Here is a 24794-nt window from a genome sequence, read left to right on the forward strand (position 1 = left end):
ATGTGCACGCCACACCGATATGTTGTACCTTCAGTTCCAGGAGGTAGTGGTTAAGGCCCTGATATTTGGCACTCAGGAAGGAGCAGGCCCCAGTACTTCCGGAACTGAAGGTGCTCATATCGTACCAGGTCAGCATTTCCCGGTGGTGGTCCCTCAAACTGGAAAAAAAGGTAAGGCGCAAAAAAGGTGCCGAGTGTATTACAAAAGGGGAATACACAAGGACACCATTTATCAATGCGACACCTGCTCCGAAAAACCTGGCCTGTGTATGAAAGATTGCTTCAAATTGTACCACACCTCCATGCACTACTAATCTTAGATTTACAGGAAACAGTAGATTAGTTCCAAAAAGGGGGCACATCTAGATAAGTTCATTGGGGGTCTAGTTTACAAAATGATGTCACTTGTGTTTTTTTTTACTGTTTAGGCACATTAGGGGCTCTACAAACGGAACATGATGCTCGCAGACCATTCCATGAAAGTCTGCATTCCAAAACTTCACTACTTCCCTTCCGAGCCCCGACGTGTGCCTAAACAGTATTTTTTTTCCCATATGGGGTACCAGCGTACTCAGGACAAATTGGACAACTTTTGGGGTCCAATTTCTCTTGTTACCCTTTGGAAAATAAAAAATTGGGGACTAAACAATCATATTTGTGAAAAATATATGATTTTTTATTTTCACGCCCGGGCGTTATAAACTCCTGTGCAGCCCTTGGGAGTTCAACGTGCTCACCACACCTAGATAAGTTCCTTAAGGGGTCTAGTTTCCAAAATGTGGTCATTTTTGGGAGGTTTCCACTGTTTAGGCACATTAGGGGCTCGTCAAACGCGACATGGCGTCCGATCTCAATTCCAGCCAATTTTAGGTTGAAAAAGTCAAACGGCGCTGCTTCCCTTCCGAGCCCTGCCGTGCACCGAAACAGTGGTGCCCCCCACATATAGGGTATCAGCGTACTCAGGACAAGCTGGACAACAACTTTTGGATTCCAATTTCTCCTGTTACCCTTGGTAAAATAAAAAATTGGGGACTAAACGATCATGTTTGTGGAAAAAACATGATTTTTTATTTTCATGCCCGGGCGTTATAAACTTTAGTGAAACACTTGGGGGTTTAAAGTGCTCATCAAACATCTACATAAGTTCCCTAGGGGGTCTAGTTTCCAAAATGAGGTCACTTGTGGGGGGGTTTCCACTGTTTAGGCACATCAGGGGCTCTCCAAAAGCGGCATGGCGTCCGATCTCAATTCCTGGCAATTCTGCATCAAAAAAGTCAAACGGCGCTCCTTCCCTTCCGAGCCCTGCTGTGCGCCAAACAGTGGTTATCCCCCACATAAGGGGTATCGGCATACTCAGGAGAAATTGCACATCAATTTTATCTGTCCAATTTCTCCTTTTACCCTTGTGAAAATAAAAAATATTATTGCTAAAAGATCATTTTTGTGACTAAAAAGTTAAATGTTCATTTTCTCCTTCCATGTTGCTTCTGCTCCTGTGAAACAGCTGAAGGGTTAATAATCTTCTTGAATGTAGTTTTGAGTAGCTTGAGGGGTGCAGTTTTTAGAATGGTGTCACTTTTGGGTATTTTCTGCCATATAGACCCCTAAAAGTGATTTCAAATGTGAGGTGGTCCCTAAAAAAATGGTTTTGTAAATTTTGTTGTAAAAATGAGAAATCGCTGGTCAACTTTTAACCCTTATAACTTCCTATATAAAAAAAATTTTGTTCCCAAAATTGTGCAGGTGTAAAGTAGACATGTGGGAAATGTTATTTATTAAGTATTTTGTGTGACATATTTCTCTGTTTAAGGGCATAAAAATTCAAAGTTTGAAAATTGCAAAATTTTCAAAATTTTTGCCATATTTCCATTTTTTCATAAATAAACGGAAGTCATATCCAAGAAATTTTTGCCACTTAAGTGAAGTACAATATGTCACCAAAAAACAATCTCAGAATCGCCAAGATCCATTGAAGCATTCCTGAGTTATTACCTCATAGAGGGACAGTGCTCAGAATTGTAAAAATTGGCCCGGTCATTAACATGCAAACCACCCTTGGGGGTAAAGGGTTTAAATGTATTTGTTAAACATTTTTTATTTTTATATATCTTAATTTATATCTAATATATAAAGCTCAAAGTGTGTATGTATGTGTGTATGTCCGGAATAGGCATCCGCACCGTCGCAGCTACAGCCACAAAATTTGGCACAGTCACACGTCTGGACCCCGAGAGCGTCCTAAGCTATGTTGTGAGGCGTTCCAATTCACCAAACAATTTTGCCCCTATCTACATACTGGGGGAAAAAGTGTGTGCGCGTCAAGCCCTGGCCCTCATTGTGATGTCACAATGCCCCTATTTGCATACTGGGGAAGCAGTGTGTGCGTATCAAGCCCCGCCCCTCGTGATGTCACAATGGTTGCCATGGCGACACTGATGTCATCAAAGGTTGCAAGCCCTGCCGCCGCTCATTATGATGTCATAATGGTTGACTATGTGATGAAGGATGTGTGATGGGTATATGGGCACGGGACTATGGGATGGAGGATATGTATGATGGGTATATGGGCATGGGACTATGAGATGAAGGATGTGTGATGGGTATATGGGCACTGGACTATAGGATGGAGGATATGTATGACGGGTATATGGGCACGGGACTATGGGATGGTGGATATGTATATGGGCACGGAACTATGGGATGGAGGATATGTATGATGGGTATATGGGCATGGGACTATGGGATGAAGAATATGTATGATGGGTATATGGGCATGGGACTATGGGATGGAGGATGTGTGATGGGTATATGAGCACTCAACTATGGGATGGAGGATATGTATGATGGGTATATGGGCACGGGCCTATGGGATCGTGGATATGTATGATGGGTATATGGGCACGGGACTATGGGATGGAGGATAATTATAATTTGCTATAACTAACCACAGTTAGTTACTATGCCCAGGCAGCGCCGGGCTCTTCAGCTAGTTAAAAATAAAATAGAAATCTCGCAGTTTTCACACTAGCCTTTATAGCTTTCACTTAGCGATGCACCAGCGATCCCGACAACGATACGACCTGGTAAGGATCGCTGGTATGTCATTAAATGGTCTCTAGTAAGCTGCCAAACAGCGATGCAGCAACGATCCGGCGATCCTTGTCACACAGCAGCTTTTCAAAAGATTCCCGCCTGCATCCCTGAGTTCTGCGACGCCAACGACGAACAAATGGCACAGGACATTCGAGCACGATCAACGATATCCAGCGCGGGGGGGTCTCTGCTGCGTGACACATGTAGCGAGATCGCTGTTGCGTCACAAAATCGGTGACGTTTCAGCGATCTCGCTATGTGAGAAGGGGGCTTTATTCAGGAAACACCACATGTACATAGGGTCGACGTCTGTTTATTATCACTATCTTTTGTAAAGAAGTATTTAATGAGTGTGTGCAAAGGTCATTGTGAACGGCAGGTTGAGCAAGGTTAGCCATGACATCACCTATTGTGATTGGTGGATCCTGTGTGTAAAGGAGTTCCCTGTCTTTCTGATCCTGCCTCTGATGATAATGTACCTGCTGAAAACTGTTCCTGAATGCACCAAAGTAAGAGACTAAAAAAGCTCTAGTGTCCAGCGTGAAATGGTAAAATTACTATTTAATTTTTTTATTTTTAATAAACATTGTAATTTGAAAAAAAATAATCAAAATTTTTTTTTAAAAATACATCTAACACTAAAATATGATTTTAAACAGTGTGTTATTTTCTTTTAAAGGGGTACTCTGGGTCTAGGAAACAAATTCACAATTTATCAATTTAAAGGGAATCTGTCACCTGAATTTGGCGGGCTATTTAAATGACTTCTTGCATCACGCACGTGCAGTATGCTTTGCCCAACTGCAGGCAAATCCTAAAAGCATTACTGCGCATGCGCCGGTTAACTATGTCCCGGAACACAGCTAAATACTTCCGGGACATGGTTAACCGGCGCATGCGCAGTAATGCTTTTAGGCTTTACCCGCAGTTGGGCAAAGCATACTGCGTGTGCGCGAGGCAAGACTGCATTGCGCACGCGCGGACTATGGCGGACACCTACTCCAATTCCAGAAAATATTGCGGACGGCGGCCAAGGATGGGGAGGAGGAATGGATAGGAAACACCGCCCATTGGACCGGACTGAAGTCATTTAAATAGCCCACCAAATTCAGGTGACAGATTCCCTTTAAGATCTCCGCTTGCAGTCACAGTAGGAGAATTCATTTTTTTTTTATCTGGTAGTGTGATAATCACACAGATCGTCGAATTAGTGAGGGAACTTGACTCGGGTTGTAGATAGATAAGAAAGTAGATGATCCTTCAGAAGATGTAGAAGGTAAAGTCCGTGCAGGCATGAAGCTGTTCTAGTACACAGCGTCCTGGACACACAGACATTATATCCTTCATGTATTATTTGGAGGTACACACTCAAAAGAGCAAAGTCTGAAACTACGAGGAGGTTGGAAACTGCATAAGTGGGGTCTGAAAATTAATGAATGAAGATTGCAGACTGAAATAATTGCAACAATATTAACTAAAGGTAACCACTAACATTTTTTCCATGTCAAACCTGTCAAAACCGTCCATAAAATGTATTTCTAAAATAAAAAAAGTGTTATGATATTATTTTAATGTTCAAACCTTTTCGAATTGTTAGCGATTAGTGATGAGCGAACGTTCTCAGATAAGGTGTTAATGGAGCATGGTGGGTGCTAACCCAGTGTCTTCTGCGTGCTCGAAAAATATATACGAGTCCTTGCGGCTGCATGTGTCACAGATGTTCGACTGCCGAAATACATGCAGGGATTATCGTTTTTTTCGGATTATAAGACGCACCTTCCCCCCAAATTTTTTTTTGGGGGGAATGGGGGTGTGTCTTATAGTGCAGATATACCTTACTGGTACCGTTGCTGCAGGCCGCAGACTGTGATGAGGGGGTCTCCAATGCTGCGGGGCTCTGCCAACATTTTGTGAAAGGCCAGAGCCCCTGCAGTTCCATGGTTTCCTATGCGGTGGACTCCGGGAAAATGGCTGCCGGGTGTCGGCGCATGCGCAGATGGAGATCTTGGCATCAAGATTTTGGGAGATGAGATCTCAGCACTCTGGCCTTTCACAAAATATCGGCAGAGCTCCCGCAGCACTGGACACCCCTGCAGTGCCGGACATCCCCGCAGCAGCGCTGCACATCGGAATACCCCCTCATCCCAGCCTGCGGCCGGCAGCATCACCCCACTTCTGCCTCTTCCAGCAGCGACCCTGGGACCCCGCTTCACCGCAGCCATCACCCCCAGTAAGCAATAAGAAGCATGGATTATAAGAAGCACCAACATTTTATTAAAAAAAAAAAAAAAAATTCCTATTTTTCTCCTGAAAATTTGTGGTGCGTCTTATAATCAAAAAAATATGGTCCATAACAAACAGCACACCAAAGACACTCGGTTAGCACCTGAGCATGCTCAGATAACACCTTAACATTCGCTCATCACTATTAGCGATGTCTTAAATTAGATAGTTTCCATTAGTGAGGACTACGTGTAGGATGTGTTATACTTGGACAGCAACATCCAGGTAATATAAAATTGTAAGCACTGGTTTAAGTCGTCCTCTGTTCTTACATCATGATCCATTTTGGATACTGTAACCTTTTCGGCAAAGGTTTTCCTCTAGGTTGAGTTTCTCATTTTGGACTACTAGGCTCAGGGGGAAAAAATAATTTCACTAACCCTGACACAAGACCCGGCAAAGCCCAAGAGGGTCCTAATGATGTAACCTAAGTGTTTGCAAAGCTATGGGTTTTTTTTCCCAGAGATTTGGTGTCAATTTCTCTTCCTAAAGAACTGGTGACTTTTACATTCACTGAAAGGTATCATCCATCCTTCATATAATACCGTACTTCTTCACAGTCTGGTTATTGGATTAAACTCAATAAATAGTAATAATTCTATCAGATATACATGATTCTCCAAAAAAACACAAATAATACACAATAAATAAAAAAAAAATATTAAAAATAATACTGTAAATGCAAAATAAAAAAATCTACTAAACTAACCAACTTTTTTGCAAGTCTGGTCAGTCCTTTAAAGGTCTCATTTGACCTTCTAGAAGGCAAAATGTGCCAGAATTTCTGCAGAAAAGGAGGCAAACTAGTATGAAACAGTGGGGAAAATAAGTATTTGATACACTGCCAATTTTGCAAGTTTTCCCACCTGCAAAGAATGGAGAGGTCTGTAATTTTAGGTACATTTCAACTGTGAGAGAAAGAATCTAAAAATAAAAACCAGAAAATCACATTGTATAAATTTTTTTTTGTGATTTTCTAGTTTTCATTTTTAGATTCTGTCTCTCACAGTTAAGTGTACCTAAAAATTGCAGACCTCTCCATTCTTTGTACGTGGGAAAACTTGCAAAATCGGCAGTGTATCAAATACTTATTTTCCCCACTGTATATGGCCAAATTGTATTCTAAACATTTTCCTTTCTACAAGAAAAATGTACGTTGGAGATCTGAAAAACGTAACACCCTGAGGTGTCTTTAGTAGGAGAAAACTGGCATGCGGTGCCTAACATATCAAAAAATAACATGTAAAATAATCAGAGTACGAGCAAAAGAATAAAGAAGAGGAACCCAGTGGATAAGTTATCATATAGCCTAAAGTGGACCTGCCAGCTGCTCCTAGCCCCCTTAAACCAGGGCTGTGGAGTCGGGAAACCAAACCTCCGACTCCTCGATTTCCATGACTCCGACTCCATCAAAATGGGCTCTGACTCCACAACCCTGCCAGGGCTGTGGAGTCGGTAAGCCAAACCTCCAAAATGGGCTCCGGCTCCAAGACTCCGACTCCACAGCCCTGCTTTAAACTGCCACCATGTCTGTGCTCCACCATGTTTCTGTAATCTAACCCACTTCTTTTATATCTGAGATCTCAAGTCTAATCTTGGTATCGCTATATAAATGTCCCATGACTAGTCTGGTGGAGAGTTGATTTCCCCAGACTAGTCCTGTCTACCATCTGGTAAGTACACCCTTCTGTGTGCAATTTTGCAATTTACATAATTTGCAAGAGCCACATCACCATCAACATACTTTGAATACCCGGCCAGGGACTATGGGTCTAAGATGAGTATTCCGAGCAGGTACCCGGTAGCTAATTCCCACCCCATTCACCATCGCCTGACTTGCGCTGCCCTTGAATCTTATGTTAGGTTTCCTTTAACATCATGTAGAAATTACAATGACAGATCAACGACCCACAGAGACATAAGAATCACATTTGAATAAAAACACAACTTACTTGTCTGAGGTCAATGAATGCCAACTGCAGCGTATCCTCCTGGAATCCGGGGACTGGATCAGAACTTGCAAACACTGAAAAAGCAAATTGATAGAATTTTACATAAGAAGCTTCATCATTTATTTGCCTTAATTGACTGTAATGGTTCTATGATTTAACAACTGGAGAATAAAACATGCGGCTGAAATGACTAACATTCAAAACAACGAGGCAAATAATGGCGGCAAATACAGTCATATGAATGAGACCAGAAGCACGTAATCGGCACAGCCTGCAAGTCGAGTCAAGTCCATGGAGCAAAGGTGAGATGACTTAAGGGGGTATTATTGTAAATCCTTAAAGTAGGAAACCATCAACAATCGTGATCACTGTTACTTGTAATATTTCATGAAAGGCGTTTTCCATGTTGCTCTTTATAACTTCATTTGTTATGAGTCGCTTGTAAAATTCTCATCAATTACTGCTCATCCCACTTTATACCTGTATTCTTAACATGTCACTTACGCGCCTTTTCTTCTCTCAATTACATTCGATTTTCAAGAGCTTCTCTGCCTTAAGTATAAAGCGCGCAACAAGCTACGATCATGGAGAGCTTACTGATGCCCCGAGGGGAACGATTACAGGAGAGTTTTCGATGATACTAATTCTGAAGCTGTCAACATATTTGAAACATCTGCTTTTGTTATAGCGTCTGCTCCTTGGAAAAGTCTACCTCTGGTGAGACCGTCATTAAGGAGGATACCCTCAGAGGTGGGAGGGAGCTTAACATGCAAGTGTGGTGTAAGCCTCTAAGCACCGGCGAGGAATGCTATTCTATACGTCTAAAGTGGATGTCACCATACAGATGTCCGGACAGTGATTTTTTTTTTCCAACGGAGGTTCTTGAAGTCTGTAGGATGAAAAAAAAATCTTAAAAGGAAGATAAATGTGATCGGATTACCTAAATTGTACCAGCTGTCAACTGTGGAATTGTCCATACAATTCTCGCTGGGTGCTTTAATTTGCACTTTGTATTATCATCGAGTGTCATAACCAAAGAATAAAGCCTTGATGATAGCTTTACTTTCCACTGAGTCCAATGCATGTCAGTATCTATTACGAGTGGATATGCATATTAAAGTTGTCCAAGCTTGCCAATCGTGGAGGAACTGGCCAATGATCCAATGTGCATGAAGGTCTCCTGACTGTTTCCATACAGGTGATGTTAGGGAAGATAAGGATCAGGAAGTTTGTATTGCAGCACCCAATCCATTTGCTTTCTCACCTTAGGAAGTGACAGAAACTGGTGTGTGTGTGTGTGGGGGGGGGCTTTCTGTGGCTTTTTCTCCTCTCTCCAAGGTTGGCGCCAAGCTTTCAAGTTTATGGTGAAGCAAGGAGAGGCCACTGTCAATTAATTGAGTCAATGCACCCTGAGGAAGCAGAGGACGCGAAACATGCATTGGAGAGGTGATGTGGCGCGTAACTTGAACCTATTATTGGTAGCGCTACCAATTATAATGCAACGTCCTGGACCAGGATCCAATCCAGGGCCATGAAGACCCCAGGAAGCAATCATGGTTTCTCAAAATAAATCAGATACAAAAAAGGAGGCCACTTCTGCCGTCTAGCACACAAGTATATGAGGATATCTGGTGCCCACGCAGATCTGATAATGATGCAATGGATTTTTATTATTGTGACACAACTGTATGTTGATGGCATAGTGTAGAAATAAATATATATAGACACTTTCCAAGTTTATGGATGAGAAGCGGTCATAAATGGACATGCGGCAGCAGCAACCTCCATAGTGCGAAGTTGTCAGATCAGATCTTGTCTGGCCGTAATAAATCGCAGCAGAGGAACACGGCAGCAGTAAACCAAGGATTCAAGTTTTACGGGACACAAGAAAGACAAAAGTGCATCCTCTCTGCCTTCTATCCTACCCTGGGGAGGGACTAATCATGCGATCGCTCCCATATAGATGGCCATGCCTAATTTATTCTTCACACTACACACCTGCCCTTATGAATGCCATCACAACACATCATAAATTACGGCTTCCAGTTTGGACTGTCATATTTCCTGGCCGTGCTTTGACTCATAATGTATAATGCATTCTTGCATTACAAGTCATCATAAAAACAGAGATTTGGAGCTGATGGCATTTTTCACTATATTGGAAGCCAATGGAGAAGATTGGAAAAGGTTTTCCTTTTTTTCACAAAGCATTTACATTATAAAAAGTGTATGAAAAAGAAAATAATCTGTCATACAATGGCATGTATGATATATAACCCTTATTAGGACACGAGCCTCACAACTTGGCCTCCAACACTCACAAGCCCCCTCCAAGCAACAGAGATACGGCTTCTCCTTGAGACTTGACACTACTATGTATTACATGATCACCATATAATACTACAGAAAATATACGATTCTGCACTTAGTAAAGGGGTTGTCCCACTAAGTTCATGTATCACCTATCCACAGGTGATAAATGATTAATAGCTGGTAATAAAACTGCTGGGACCCCAACAAGCATGAAAATGAAATGGGGGTACCAAATTTCCCCAATGTGGTTGGAATGGTGGGGTGCACGCATGAATGTACGTCTGCTCTATCAGTCTCATAAAAGTGAATGGAGCAGGGGGCCACTGCTTTCATACAGGGAATTTTGAGACCCCTTTCGCAAGATCGGTGGTGGTCTCAGAAGTCATCAGACCTCCCCTGGGAATCAAATATTTATCACCTATTTTGTTATATAGGTGAAAAATATATTTAGTTGGAAAAGAAGCAGACTCAAAACTATGATTTTACTTATTATATAGCGCTTATTAGGAAAACTGAACAATATTTTTTTTTTGCCAGTAGAGCAAATAGGAGAGCGGACCTGTCCTCATTCTATGCAGCTAATAAATGGGACACATAGTCTGGGGGCAAATCTGCCAAGAGAGGTGTCAATCCAACTGGAATGACCTCATGACAACGTATTAATACTTTTTTCAGTAAAGTTTAATAAATAAATGATCTACAGATTCAGCCTTCTTTTTTGTACTATATAAAGATATAACCTTGTGTAGCCCTCCACTGTGTTCCGAAATATACATCGACCGGGGTATAATAAATACTGCACTAGGGCAAAATGAGCATCCAGCTTTTGTTTCAAGAAATGGCACTATGCTTGTCCATGGGCAACAGCTGATATTGCACAGTTCAGCCCCATCCCGAAACTGAGGAACCCTTTTAACTTAAGGCCTATTCACATTTGCTAATCGTGGACGTTAATCTAAGGTTAATCAGCTACATACAAGGCGATCGACGGCTGATTAATGGCCTGTTTAGACACGTCAACCAGAATCCTATCGGCAAAAAGCAATCATGAATACAATTGTTCAGTGCGCATGAAAAACAATCATTCTCAGCAGCACATCTCCTTTTACACCGGACACCGTGCTGCCGAGAAATACGATTTTAATGCCTGAATGATCCAATCGAGAGATCATCGATTTTCGCCTTGTGTAAACATGGTGGCAATCACCCAACGAGCCAGCAAAAAACGGCTTTTTATGCTATGCAAGCTGCTGTGTCAATAATCAACAAATGAGTCTAAGAACAAGACAAAATCCACTTATTTTACCCCACTATTTTAGATTAAATATAAAGGGTTATATCCAAAATTAAAAGTTATCACCTATCCAAAGTATAGGTGGTAACTTGTGGAAACGAGACGCCCCCCCTCCTAATGGAGCAGTGCCTACACTTGTCCACCGCTTCTCCATTCATTTTCTATGGGGCTGCCGAACATAGCCAACTACAGCGCTGAGCTATCTGATGGAGAGAGCGCGCTCATGGGCGGCCACTGCTCCATTCTGACGGGAAGTTTCATAACCCCATTCCTGGGAACGGCCTGACCCCACTGATCAGCAAGGCATTACCTATTCCTTGGATAGCCGATAATTTTTAATGATGGGGATAACCCTAAACCGTGCTGTCTTGCTGTACACAGTATGATACATCTCAATAGTTCATACTGTATGATCACTACGTTGAGTCACATTCTTGGCGAGTGTTGGCATGATGCTCAGATATGATATCGGTGTGGCCATCACTAATAGTATCCAATGACTAAATGCTCATAATGACTAAAGGCTCATAATCACCACATTTTGAAACTTCCCTTTACTGCAGTCTCCATACTAAGAAATAATGATACGGAAAACCAGTTGCGCGGTCATTAAAGCCTGCACATTAAAATGTAGGATGTTGTAGAACACAACCGCCCCTCCTGGGTCTGTAAAACCTAAAAAGCCATTTATCAATACAATAGGAAGCTACCTGCCATTTGTGAGTTATTTGCACACTCTGAGTGCTAATGGAACTGTCACCAATGTAGCCATTAATCCCAAAATGTCAAAGGAGAAAAGCTGGAGGAGGCCCGATGAGAAAGGTTATAAATCACGAGGAACACAGGGATGCACAGAATGTGCCTGACAGACCTTATGAATGAAATCCAACAATAAAAGCAGCTTTTACATCCAGATCTGCTCCTATGTGACTGTCATTAGAACAATAGGAGGCTCTTCATTGTATTCTCTTATCACGTTGTTACTTTTCCCCGACGCTTTGTAGGAGAACATTCACCATCGCGGAGTCAGTTTCGAGGTAGCATACATCAGCAGAAGCCTCGTTATTTGCAATTAACCAGCAATTATTGAAACATATTGCTGATATCGAAAGATGTTATTTGTCTCGGTGCTTCAGGATGGTCCATATGGCCATCTACAATCAGTCATGTGTCAATTAGCGCTTTGTACGTCGGATATTTTTTTCTATGTTTTAATGAAGCAGCAGAATAAAGCCGTCACATGTTGACTAAGTCAGAAATGTTGATTGCCTGGTATTTTCCATTTATTGGATGAATCGGATTAAAAGTCTTCGTTTTGGCTCGATGTTCAAGTTCCTTAGGAGTAGTAAGAACTGCAATCCTTTCATCTCATTAAAATAATGTCGGAATCACTCCGTGTAATTAAAGGGGATGTATGGCTTCGAAAAAAAGCAATGCAGGGTGGATAACCGTAACCAAAATCTGATGATTTTGGCAGGCCCAGCCGTCCATCTAATGTAGGGGTGCACAACTTCTGGTCCGAGGGCCACATTGTGATAGAAAAACCTTTTCCAGGGGCTTCAATAAAAATTAAAGGGGTATTACCATCTAAGACATTTATGGCTTATTATTCTTTTAGAACACATTTAGTTGCAGAGTGCCATTAATGTTTGATAGGTGCAGCTTCCTCTTCCATGACTGCTACTTGTTTAAGGACAGATCCGGCACTCGTCCAAAAAAAAAGTAAGAAAAAGGCCAATTTTGTTCAGTCTCATTTAAAGCCAACAGTAAAGTACATCATGGGAATCTTTAGGTATATCTAACCTCGACTCCTGAATTACTGCTCATGTGACTAAGAACTAAAGCTCCAGGAGTCAGGGTTCGAAACATGTGAAGGATGTGAAACATGTGAAGGATAGTTTTTCTTACCCTCATCTTCAGCTCCCACCTATTGGGAGTACATGGTTCTTTGCTACCATAATCAGCCTGCCAGAGAGGAGGGACCATATTTGTTAATGGGAATTTGTCAGGATCAGGCCTCCTAAGCTGTCTGTATAAGCTGAATAAAATTATACCTTGATTTCTGCAATGCAACATCTTACTCCAGAAAAATCCATGTTTTTCTAAATATATAAATGAGGAGTTAAGATCTTTGGGCGGACACTCATCTCCCTGCCTCCAGAACATGAGACATGTATTGGCTGACAGTTTGCTCTCCTGATCTCACTGCAGAGCTGTGTTTGACTACAACTAACATAGTACACAGTATAGCTGAACTGAACTTGGTCTCATTACAAACACATTTGAGCTGCAGACCTATGCCTGACAACAACTAACTTTTTTCATTTTTCATCTCATACAGTCAGTGTGGGGGAAGAGGCAGTATAGCAGAGCTAACAGCACTATGGGTGTGTCAACATCACCAGTTTAGGTGCATTGTTTAAGCCCCAGGTCTGGGTGGGCACACGGACCCCGGGTGTTGATAAAGTGAGCTGGAAGGCACATGGGCAGTGAGGACCTGACACACTCAGGAATCTCATATCTATGTCCGGCCCATAGATCTCAACAGCTCATTTACATATTAAGAAAAACGTGAATTCCTCTGGAACAAGATATTGGATCGCAGATATCAAGGTATCGCTTTATTTAGCTTGCTATGACCTACATTCCCATAAGGACGGCTTAGGAGAGTTGATCCTACTGACAGAATCCCTTTAATTTTTTTCCATTGAAAACTATAGGTATTATGTGTATTATGTAAACATCATTCACAACTCCGATGAACTACACAGGAGAGACTTACATGCATAAACAGTCACCCCCTAACTCATTTACCCCTTTAAAGCTAAACAAGGCTAACAAACTCTAAAGTGTACGGGCATCTTCATCCCTTTGTTCATGGTCTATTAATCTATTAGAGTAAATCATCGTTAATAAATATGTTTCTCTATAGGACCTGGCTGTCTTTGACTTCTTTATACATTTTTAAATTGGGCAAACAACTGCAAAAGTCAAATGAAACCTATGTATAGACAGGGAAAAAATACAAATGTAATGTAGATGTTGTTCTTCTTCATCTTTACATCCCAGACCCAAGAGCTGCAGAACAACAATGCTGCCTACTATGAAGTAAAATGTGTTCATAAAAGTTAAAAATAAATTGTTTTGCCTTGACCAAAATAAAATGTGATTATTATGACTCTGCATTAACTGTTGTTGGATCAGTAGAGGTTACATTTCAGATCCGTTTTTTCGAAGAAAGGCTTTATGGTTCAACCTTTACCCAAACTGCTCAGCGTATTTATTAATATATGTCTGGTCATTACTCAAGAAGCAAACTTGCTGACATTAACAGGTAACCGTATAGGAAAAAAATCCAAAATATTTGTTGAATGTTTCAGTAAATACCCATTCCACCCACTCACATCGGCCTCTAACCCCAATCGTTGACCACAAGAGTCGCCAGTCTGTCTGGAAACACATGTCTAAGGAGGGCACACAACGTCTTGATATCACGACAGGCCAATGGCACTGTCGGGAAAACTTTGGAGTCTATAGATGACGATACTCCCTAGGCTGTCCCATATACTATGTCTACATTTCCTTCATGGCATAATTCATTAGTTTGATGCCTGTAGAAAACCTGACACGTCTACTGTGGCTTAGAATGACTTGGGTAAAGTCCCCTTGGGGAATATCACACAATGACACATTGTGTTTCGTCAACCATTAGTATACAACAGATTGGTGGCCCTGGCATGAGCATGCTTCAGAAATAATACATCTAAGCCACTTTCTTTGGGTCAGAGATGAGATCCTGAGACTTTCACACTTGTAAAAGACTAAAATTACCTTTATTACACCAGGGCTGATTTCTATAGGATGAGTATTGACATCTCAGAATGTTTTTGAAATGTGATGAGAATCTGAAGCTCTGAAGTGCACAGAGGAAACCTATTTACATCCAGGGAGAACATCGAAACTCAATGCAGATGTTGCCCTAAAAACCCAGTAATTCAATGATCACCAAATGGTATGAAGACTGCCATAAAATAGGACATAACGAACTGCAAAAAAAAGTTTGCAATCTCTGAAATTTCTTCTTAAGAAGTTATACTTTGGGCTTTTGGGCGGAAAAATTACCAAAGACCCAAGTCTAATTTCTGCACATAGATGTTTTTGCATAGCTTAGATGCAAATTGTCTCCGTATCTGCACACATATTGACCACCAGGAATGGGAGCGTGTTATTCCGATGCCCTATTCTTCACACTATTTTAATCATCCACCTTACCAGCTCTACCCTCCAGGATACTTTTATTTCATCCCCGGTATCTTCTCTTTGATTTAAACACTCAACCGCCCACATTACTCCTCTTTAGTTCTCCATCATCCAATGTGTCTCTTGTTTTACCTGTTACCTATTTTATCTTACTCTTGAAATTTCCCAGTTTCCATTATGGATTTCTGATGGGCGTTTGTGTACTATTTAATGTAACCGACTAGGGATCTGGCAAATTTCTTTTTCTCAAACTGTTGTCTCTGTTGTACATCTTCTCTAAAGAAGATCTACTTTCTCTACAGTTGTTAGATGCAGATCTTCTCTTATAGTGAAACTCTAATATCGAACATGGTCCCTGATCTGCTGTAACCTGACAGCAGGTTACATGGTGCCTGAGCCACGGGCAGCATGTATCTGACACTGACTGTACGATTTCGGTCAGGTATGTTTTACTCCTAAACTTTGCAGCATTTCAGAGAAAAATATACTTTAAAAGCTCCATGAAGATCAAGCCTCAAGGGTGACTTGTCAAAAAGGTGGGTTCCCAGAAGTTCCCACTGAGTGACGGATCTCTCCCCCTGCATGTGTCTATCCTGTGTTAATCATTGGCAGTGGGCGGAGAGAAACTGCTGAGGACCCGCCTTTTTGACAAGTCTCCTGTGCTACTTGGTCTTAGGTGGCTTTTAAAGTATGTTTTTCTATGAAATACTATAACATTTATAAGACAAAAATACCTGAAATCATACAGCCGGTGTCTGATACACGTTGCCCCTGGATCAGGCAGTATTATGGATCCGCTGTCAGGTTCCCTTTAAATCCCTACTCTTTCTAAGCCTGGGAGTCCAGTGGGTGGTCCTATTACTGCATTGACAGCCTTTATATCACTGTACATACAGAAATAGCTGTCAATCACTAAGTAGGGCCAATCAGTGGACTCCTAAGCAAAGGTTTTACCTAGCAATCTGCTCAGCACCTCTTACTGTAGATAGACATGTCCAATGTGCAGATTCCATCCAAGACTGGCGAATCCTATAGAGCGGTGAGTTTTCCTTCTGGAAAGTCCTTCTGACTACTGCTCAAAGAGCTCCAATGTCACATGCCCGGGGTGGAAGAGGACAGCGCTATGGAATACGACACATGAAATAGTCTGTCGCTTACAACGTTTTGTGACTTGTTCACTGTGTTTCCTAAGAAAGCGGTTCTTTTTGACTATTTTTTCCAATTAAAGTTGTCTTTAACATATTAAGAAATGTAAATAAATGACCCTTGGATTTATATGTGAATACAAAATAAGTAATTTCAAGCATTACTATCAAATTTCTCAATAAACTTTTCTTGCGGCAATTTGTCTATCATACACTTCTTATAAATCTGAGAACTCATGAGACACTGGACCTAAATGAGAGAGAATAAAAAACACCGCAGATGTGATAAAATAAAACTAGACAAAAACAAAGCAGTGCTCCTAGATGTCCGCTGTTCCGATGCCAACGCTCTGGTGGTCCTCTGCCAAGTTTACAAGTTTTGGTCTGTGCACGCAGTGTCTTTTTCATGTGGGTCTGCTCCGAAACCCCCAGAAAATGCGGAAAAGACTTATCATTAACATTTCTAAGTAGATATAACTTGTGGTTCATATATTCAGACTTTTGGGTGTCTTTTAACCTCTTCAAGAAATTCTAAAAAAACTAAACCAAAACAAAAACAAAACACTTGCTGCACTTTTCATGAAGCATCTTCCAGCAGATTCACTCGTCTGAAAAAGACGTGGTGTGAACAGGCCCTTTGTCTGCGTGTGATGACTGCAGCAAAGAACGGGCGCTGTGTCAGTGGATCAGCAGGAGATTTAACAGTTACATTCTGTTTGCTCATTTTATTATATATATATATATATATATACATATTTCATTCTGTATAGATTTAGAAACTGTGACGATCTAGAGTAGATTGCATCCAAATGTTTCTTTTGGGTTGAATACACGGCTGTATTAAAGAGTTTTTTTTTTTTTCTCCGTAAATCAATAAAAACATGTGAAAATCAGAGACTTTGTAATATATTTTATCAGAGAAACCTGATTTTCTTTTCTCCTTCTGGACTGACCTTTCACTCTTGAAATTTTCATTTCACGGGTAAAAGCTCCCTTTAGTGATTGCAGAATATCCCATTACTGTGATAGGAGATGACAGTTGATGCTCATAAAGTTCTATGGAGAACTGGAACGGTAAAGTGTCTGTGTCTTCCTTTAGCTCCTCCCTCTCCATAGAATTTTAGAAGCACCAACTGTCATGTATCACAATAATGGAAAAATCTGTCCTCTTGTCCCTGAGAATGAAGGTGTATAGCTCTACATCTTCTCATTTTTCACTGCACAGATGCCTGAGTCCCCTCACACCTTGCCAGAGGCGTAACACAGTGCTCTCTATAACATATCTGAGTACTGCATCTTCTGGGAACTGTTGCCATGTATGTGGTCATTGGATACAACAAGTCCCATCTACGTGCCACGATCAGAAATCTGCTACTTGTCATTACACTCACATTCACACTGGATAACATCCAGGTTGAATTGCTGAATGGCTCCCATGCTGATCTGCTTCAGTTCACTGTCCAGTAGCATTTGTGTTAGCGATGTGGAAAGATGCTTGCAGGCCGACATGCACGCTGTCTGGGCGACTTTCCCCTGAATTAAGAAAAGAATAAAATAAGCAATAATTAATATTTAGTTTTCTATTTTATTTTAAACCATATCAACATTTACACACAGACAAAAACTCAAGAAAAAAACAAAATGAACAAATACCCTACAGCAAGTAAATAGTAATAGTACATATAAATAACATAGGGTACTTAGTTAACCGTATTTTGATCAAAAAGACATAGCAACCATCGCACTGCCACAAGGTGTACCCATTGGGACCCATTTATACACTATTATGTTTAATAACTTACTTTACTTCCTAATTATAATGTACTAATACATGGAGATATTTTAGCCACAGAAATGATCTCATAGACCTATATTGTGTTGTTTGTACATTTCTGAAGCATCTGTCTTAAAAGGAATCTGTCACGTTTTTGAGATTGTATGATGTTGGGGCTGAGACCCTGATTCCGGTGATGTGTCACTTAGTTTACTGTGTGCAGCAGCTATGACAGAATCACAATGTTCTCTGTTTTTCGCGCCCACACCACATCTTTCTGTGTACGTTGTATAGTGACAAAGAGCTGCTAAGAAAAGCTGGGGCAGGGTTGGACTAGGAGACACGAGGCCAGTTGTCCTATAGTGATAATCTCCTGCTGATAAAACGCTGTTTGTATTGAAACAAAATACAGCCCAGTAAGTGACACATCGCTGTAATCAGGGTCTCAGCCCCTATATTATGGAGCTCTCAGATTACATAGCAAAAATATGCTGGCAGATTCCCTTTAACCACTGACAGTAATTATATTTTTCCAGTGGTTTCTGTTTCTAGCGGTCACAACTCCAGGTATAACAATCTGTTGTGAATTCTCTTGATCTGACTTCTGAGTCGGGGCTCCCTCTGGTGGTTACTGCGGGTAGTGGAGCTGGCCTGGTTGACAGAAGTTTGCCACCTGACGACGATGATTGGAAATCAGGGGTAACTGACTGGGAGGATATAAGTGAGCAGGCTTCCCTCAGTTGCTGCTGGTGATTAGTTTCTTCCTGTGCATTTTGAGGTCTGCTGTCTCCTGCCTGATCCTGCATTTTTCAGTTAAGTTGTTCATTTGCTAATCCTTTGCATTTGATCTGGTTTTGCCTCTTTCTCCTTTGCTGTGAGGGTTCAGCGTGCTCCCTGCTGGGGCAGTGCTGAACCCCGCTCCATATGTTACAGCTTGCATCAATTTGTTCAGTCCCCTGTTATATTAGTCTCTTTTGCTTTGCTGCCAGTTCACACCAGAATGCTGATATAGTGGGGGAGAGGTTGTGAGACCTCAGTGTTTTTGTACATCAGACTTGTTGGATTTTTTAGGGTTTTTGCACGATTGCAGACAGTGTCTTTCCTATCCTATTTAGACAGTTTGGGCCCCATCATTTGCTCAGTCTATTTTCTGCCTGTTTGTACTTCATCTTGTCTCAGCGAAAATATATGTTTGGGGGCTGTCTATTCCTTTGGGGTTCTACTCTGGGGCAGTTTAGATTTCACCTTTCTTGCTTTAAGCTTAGTTAGTTCTCCGGCTGTGCCGAGGCGTCTATGGCATCGTAGGTACGCTCCACGGCTACTGCTAGTTGTGTTGTCAGGATTAGGGGTCTGCAATCCGCTGAGTTACCAGTTTCCTGGTGGCCTAGCCTATTCCTGCCATCCTCAGTGACCTATTCATAACAACAATCCCTACTTTTCTACTATGAGAATCAAGGATTCCAGATAAAATCAAACATCTCGAGCTCACTGAAACCCTACTGTAGAGAAAGTGACACGTTAAAAAAAATGGTTATTACAGGACGACACGTGCCACCATACCCCCAACAAAAGAACATCATCCATGTATGCAAAGAACAAAAACAACGAAAAGGAAAAGAAAAATCAATGGTCCCCAGTTCATTTAATTACACTGTAATATGTCTGCGATACCTAATGGCGATGTCATTTTGATTTAATGGAACAACCAGCGCATTTTAGTTTAATGTACTGCTCCATTAGATAAGCTCGGGCTCCTATTTGTTCTGCAATGATAATGAAATCAGAGCATGGGCTGACAAATAGGTTGTCAAGAGAAATTCTAACAAACACACTTTTTTTTTCTCTTTTCCCCCAGAGAGAAGCACAGTTTAAGTCATTATAGAAGAAGAAAAAACTTTTTGGAAAGTTTTTCATACAACAGTGGTCTAAACACTGAGACCAATACCCATATTATACTTTTCGGGAAACATATACTACTACAAAACGTTCTGCTGAACAAACCGCTCCTCCGCCATACCGTATTCACACCGAGAAGGGACATCAGAAAGTGACATATGGTCATATAGGTATGGATGGCTGATGGAAGAAGGGATGATCGGACCCGTGGATGTTTGGATCTGTCGGGGTCCACCAAACTTTAGTCCATAGTTTGGTTCAGGTACCTGAAGTTGAAACAAAACCCCATAGATTCCTCTCTTTCTCTGTCTCTCTTCCATGAGACGTCTGTGTTTGGAGTTCAGCACCTGAACTTTACAGTAAGGATTCGCCCATCTCTAGTTGGAAACCCTCCTGATCATACTCACCCATGGAGACTGACATGAGGTGCATCTTTCCAGACCGCAGCATGTCAATATCATGAGTCTCCGCAAGAGAAATTACACCAATAGAATGTACTGGATGTATTGGATTGGATGTATTCAGTGAATACATGTGGATTCACCTGCTGTCAGAGACACCGCACTGCACTTGCTCATAGAGCCAGTGCGCGTGTCCTGAGTACAGAAGCAGTACTAAAAGATACCTGTGGAGCAGGGCAGCAGAGGTGACCATGCGTGCTTCAGGCTAATAGTGTCAGGGTCCAGTCAGCGCTGGAAGGTAAAGAGGCGTAGGACCTGCGGACACTGAAACTGAATGATCTGGCACGGGACCTATGGTCATGTGACTGCAAGGGGCGGGGCTTAGCGTCCTGTTTTCAGATAGGACAGGACACCATACAACAACTCAGAGTCAGGCAAAACAGAGGTCACAGCAGTACGGGCAAATGAGGTACAGGAGGGACAAACAGACGGGTAGTCAGACAAAGCCAAAGGTCATACACAAGAAGGCGACGTGGTACCAAGGGGACAAGCAGAGAGAAGTCGGGTCACAAGCAGAGAGTCATACACGAGAGGTAGCGCAGTACAAGAGGGTCAGGCAGAACTCGTAACAGGGACAGAACCAGATCACAACCGAACAAGCAAGCAAGATATCAGGCACAAGGCACACGTATACAAGAGGTCACTTAACTCAGCCGAGGGCAGGAGTATAACTGACACCGGACCCAGGTCCAGTGAGCACTAAATAGCCTCCTTCTGCCAGAGAGAGGCAGCACAATTAACCCATAGTCTAACCAGGACGGGTCAAAGCGAAATCCCGTCCTGGATCATGACAGTACCCTCCTCTCAATGGGGGGCCACCGGACCCCCAGGTCTCTCAGGGTACTTGGCGTGAAAGGCTCGGATCAACCGATCCGCATGAACTGATCGAGCAGGAACCCACGAGCGTTCCTCAGGACCGTAGCCCTTCCAATGTATCAGATACTGAAGGGCGCGACGGACCAACCTGGAGTCGACAATTCGTTCCACCTCGTACTCAGCCTGCCCATCTACCAAAATCGGTGTCGGGGAAGATGATGATCCCTCCCCACCGGACCTCACAGGTTTCAAAAGGGCCTTATGGAAAACATTAGGGATCCTTAGAGATGGCGGAAGACTCAACCGAAAAGCCACCGGGTTAACTGCTTCGGTAATTACATAGGGACCTATAAACTTGGGTCCAAGCTTCGCAGAGGGGACCTTGAGCCTTATATTTTTGGTGGATAACCATACCTTATCTCCGACCTGAAACACTGGACCCACGGATCGTTTTTTGTCCGCAAAAAATTTAAATTTGTCCTGGGCCTTCGTAATGTTATTCTGGACCTCCCGCCATACCTCCCCCAACCGCTGGATTGTCTCATCCGCCCCAGGACACCCAGAATTCAAGCGGAAAAATTCTCCAAAATGAGGATGAAACCCATAATTGCAAAAAAATGGAGATGTACCCGTAGACTGGTTAGTGCGGTTGTTAAATGCAAACTTAGCCAATGGTAACACAGAACACCAATCATCCTGTTGGGCTGAGGTCAAACAACGCAGAATTTGCTCCAGAGACTGATTGGTCCGCTCAGTCTGCCCATTAATCTCTGGATGGTAGGCGGATGAAAAGGACAGACCAATACCCAACCTCCTACAAAAAGCTCTCCAAAATCTGGACACAAATTGCACTCCCCTATCAGACACCACATTCAGGGGTACCCCATGCAACCGCACCACATGCTCCACAAACAATCTGGACAATGTTTCCGCATTAGGTAGAGCTGCCAAAGGTACAAAATGTGCCTGCTTACTAAACCTGTCCACTACGACCCAGACCACGGTATTGCCCTTGGAAGGGGGAAGGTTGGTGATGAAATCCATGGACAGATGAGTCCATGGTCTCTCAGGAATTGGCAGTGGTACCAATTCCCCGGCCGGCCGGTTATGGGGAGTTTTCGCACGGGCACAAACCTCACACGCAGACACATACTCCCCAACATCAGAGGCTAAAGAAGACCACCAGAATATTCTAGCAATGGCCTTCCGGGTCGCTGAGATCCCTGAATGTCCACCCAGAACTGAGTCATGGAACTCCTGGAGGACCTTGAGATGAAACTGAGCTGGCACAAAAAGTTTGTCCACCGGCTTAGCTGGAGGTGCAAGAGCCTGGGCTTCTCGAATCTCCCGTTCCAACACATTAGAAACCTCTGCCACCACCACCCCAGGCTGAAGAATGGAGGATGGAGGTTCCGGGGGGGACACCGGATCTAGACTGCGTGACAACGCATCCGCTCTGATATTCTTGGATCCTGGTCGAAAAGTGATCGAGAAGTTGAATCGGGAAAAAAAAAGTGACCATCTAGCCTGTCTGGGAGTCAACTTTTTAGCTGACTCAATGTAAGCTAGGTTTTTGTGGTTCGTGATTACCAACTTTACGGCCAGAAGTTCCCGATTCCCCACATCATAATTTCTCTCCGCAGGAGAGAACTTCTTTGAGAAAAAGGCGCAAGGTCTTAAATTGGTCAAAGTGGCGGGTCCCTGGGACAATACCGCCCCCACCCCCACCTCTGAGGCGTCTACCTCAACAATAAATGGTTCAGAGGGGTCCGGTTGAATAAGAACCGGGGCCGACATGAAACATTTTTTCAAAAACTGAAATGCCGCTACCGCTGCGGTTGACCAATTCTTGATATCGGCCCCCTTTTGAGTCATGTCTGTGAGGGGTTTAACCACCTGTGAGAACCCCCTTATAAATTTCCGATAATAATTAGCGAATCCTAGGAAACGTTGCAGACCCTTCAAATCACAAGGTTGAACCCACTCGAGAATGGCCTGCACCTTATTAGGATCCATGCGATACCCTTCAGCAGACACGATGAAACCCAGAAAGGACAGTTCCTGAACAAAAAATAAACATTTTTCAAGTTTAGCAAAAAGACAGTTCTCCCTGAGCCTTTGGAGAACTGCCCGAACATGACCAATCTGAGCCTGTTTATCAGTCGAGTAGATTAAAATGTCATCCAAATACACCACCATAAAACGTCCAATCAAATCGGAGAACACATGATTTATGAAATTTTGGAAGACCGCTGGAGCGTTGGTCAGGCCGAAGGGCATGACCAAATTTTTAAACAACCCTTCAGTAGTGAGAAAAGCGGTCTTCCACTCATCTCCGTCCCGGACTCGGATAAGGTTATACGCTCCCCGTAGATCTAATTTCGAAAACCACTTAGCTCTGGACAACTGATTGTATAAATCAGGAATAAGTGGAAGGGGATAAGTATTCCTCACAGTTATTTTATTTAACTCACGAAAATCAAGGCATGGGCGCAAACCACCGTCTTTTTTTATACAAAAAAGAACCCTGCCGCCACAGGAGAAACAGAAGGACGAATATGTCCCTTACGGAGGCTCTCGGAAATATATTCCTTCATCGCAGCCCGTTCCGGACCCGAGAGGTTATACAGGCGGGCTTTGGGCAATTTAGCACCTGGAACCAGGTCAATGGCACAATCAAATGGGCGGTGTGGTGGTAAAACATCAGCCTCTTTTTCGGAGAAAACGTCTGTATAATCTATCAGGCATTCCGGAATGCCTTCTAGACCCACGGACGACACAGACACAGAAACAAGATATTTCTCAGAGCAATAGGGACCCCATTTAACAATATCCCGAGATTCCCAATTAATCACAGGATTATGCAGATGTAACCAGGGGAACCCCAACACTAGTCCCGCAGGCAGGTTGTTCATTACAAAACATGAAATACGTTCCTGATGTAAGGAACTCACTTTAAGGAGAAACTCTTCAGTACAAAACACAATCTCATTCTTAACCAGTGGTGTTTTGTCAATAGCAACAAGGTGAATCGGAGTCTCCAACCTAACTGTCCCTAACTTACACCTGGCCACCAAGTCAGAGTCAATAAAGTTCAATGATGAACCGCAATCCACGAAGGCAGAAGTGGATGTGGAGACACTCCCACAACAAAGTTCCACTTGAAATGACATTTTAGAAAATGCAGAAAAGGGTACCTGAGAGCCTGGGTGACCTCCACGATAATCACCCGGGCTCAGTCGCTTGTTGGTTAGTGGCCGGGAGGGGCAATCCTTTTTCCAATGTCCAGACTCGCCACTGTGAACACAGCATTTTCTCACGTGCCGTTGTCTCCTTTCTTCCTCCTTAAGGTTGATGGTTCCCATCTCCGTGATTTTCAATGAAGAACTGGCTCCCCTTCCTTGGGAGAATAATGGTGTCTCGGTTTGTATCACTCCCCTTGCCCGTAACCTGCGATCCATTCGGATGGCCTGTGTCATAGCTTCCTCCAGGGCATCAGGTGGGGGGT

The 24794-nt window shown here is 42.7% G+C and overlaps 1 protein-coding gene across 4 annotated transcripts in view; it reads right to left on the reverse strand.

Annotated features, from left to right (window-relative positions):
* The window catches only part of EXOC6 (exocyst complex component 6), a 319253-nt gene that overhangs the window by 49548 nt on the left and 244911 nt on the right, over positions 1-24794 (reverse strand). For all 4 annotated transcript variants that reach the window (XM_073555856.1, XM_073555853.1, XM_073555852.1 and 1 more), the window contains 2 exons: positions 17731-17872; positions 7328-7401 (listed from right to left, as the gene is read on the reverse strand). In XM_073555856.1, the coding sequence (XP_073411957.1) occupies positions 7328-7401; positions 17731-17872 (216 nt within the window). The remainder of the gene's footprint in view (positions 1-7327; positions 7402-17730; positions 17873-24794) is intronic.

Source organism: Dendrobates tinctorius, unplaced genomic scaffold (genome assembly GCF_039654945.1).
Source record: "Dendrobates tinctorius isolate UK_male_01 unplaced genomic scaffold, ASM3965494v1 ptg000230l, whole genome shotgun sequence".
Classification (NCBI taxonomy): Eukaryota; Metazoa; Chordata; class Amphibia; order Anura; family Dendrobatidae; genus Dendrobates; species Dendrobates tinctorius.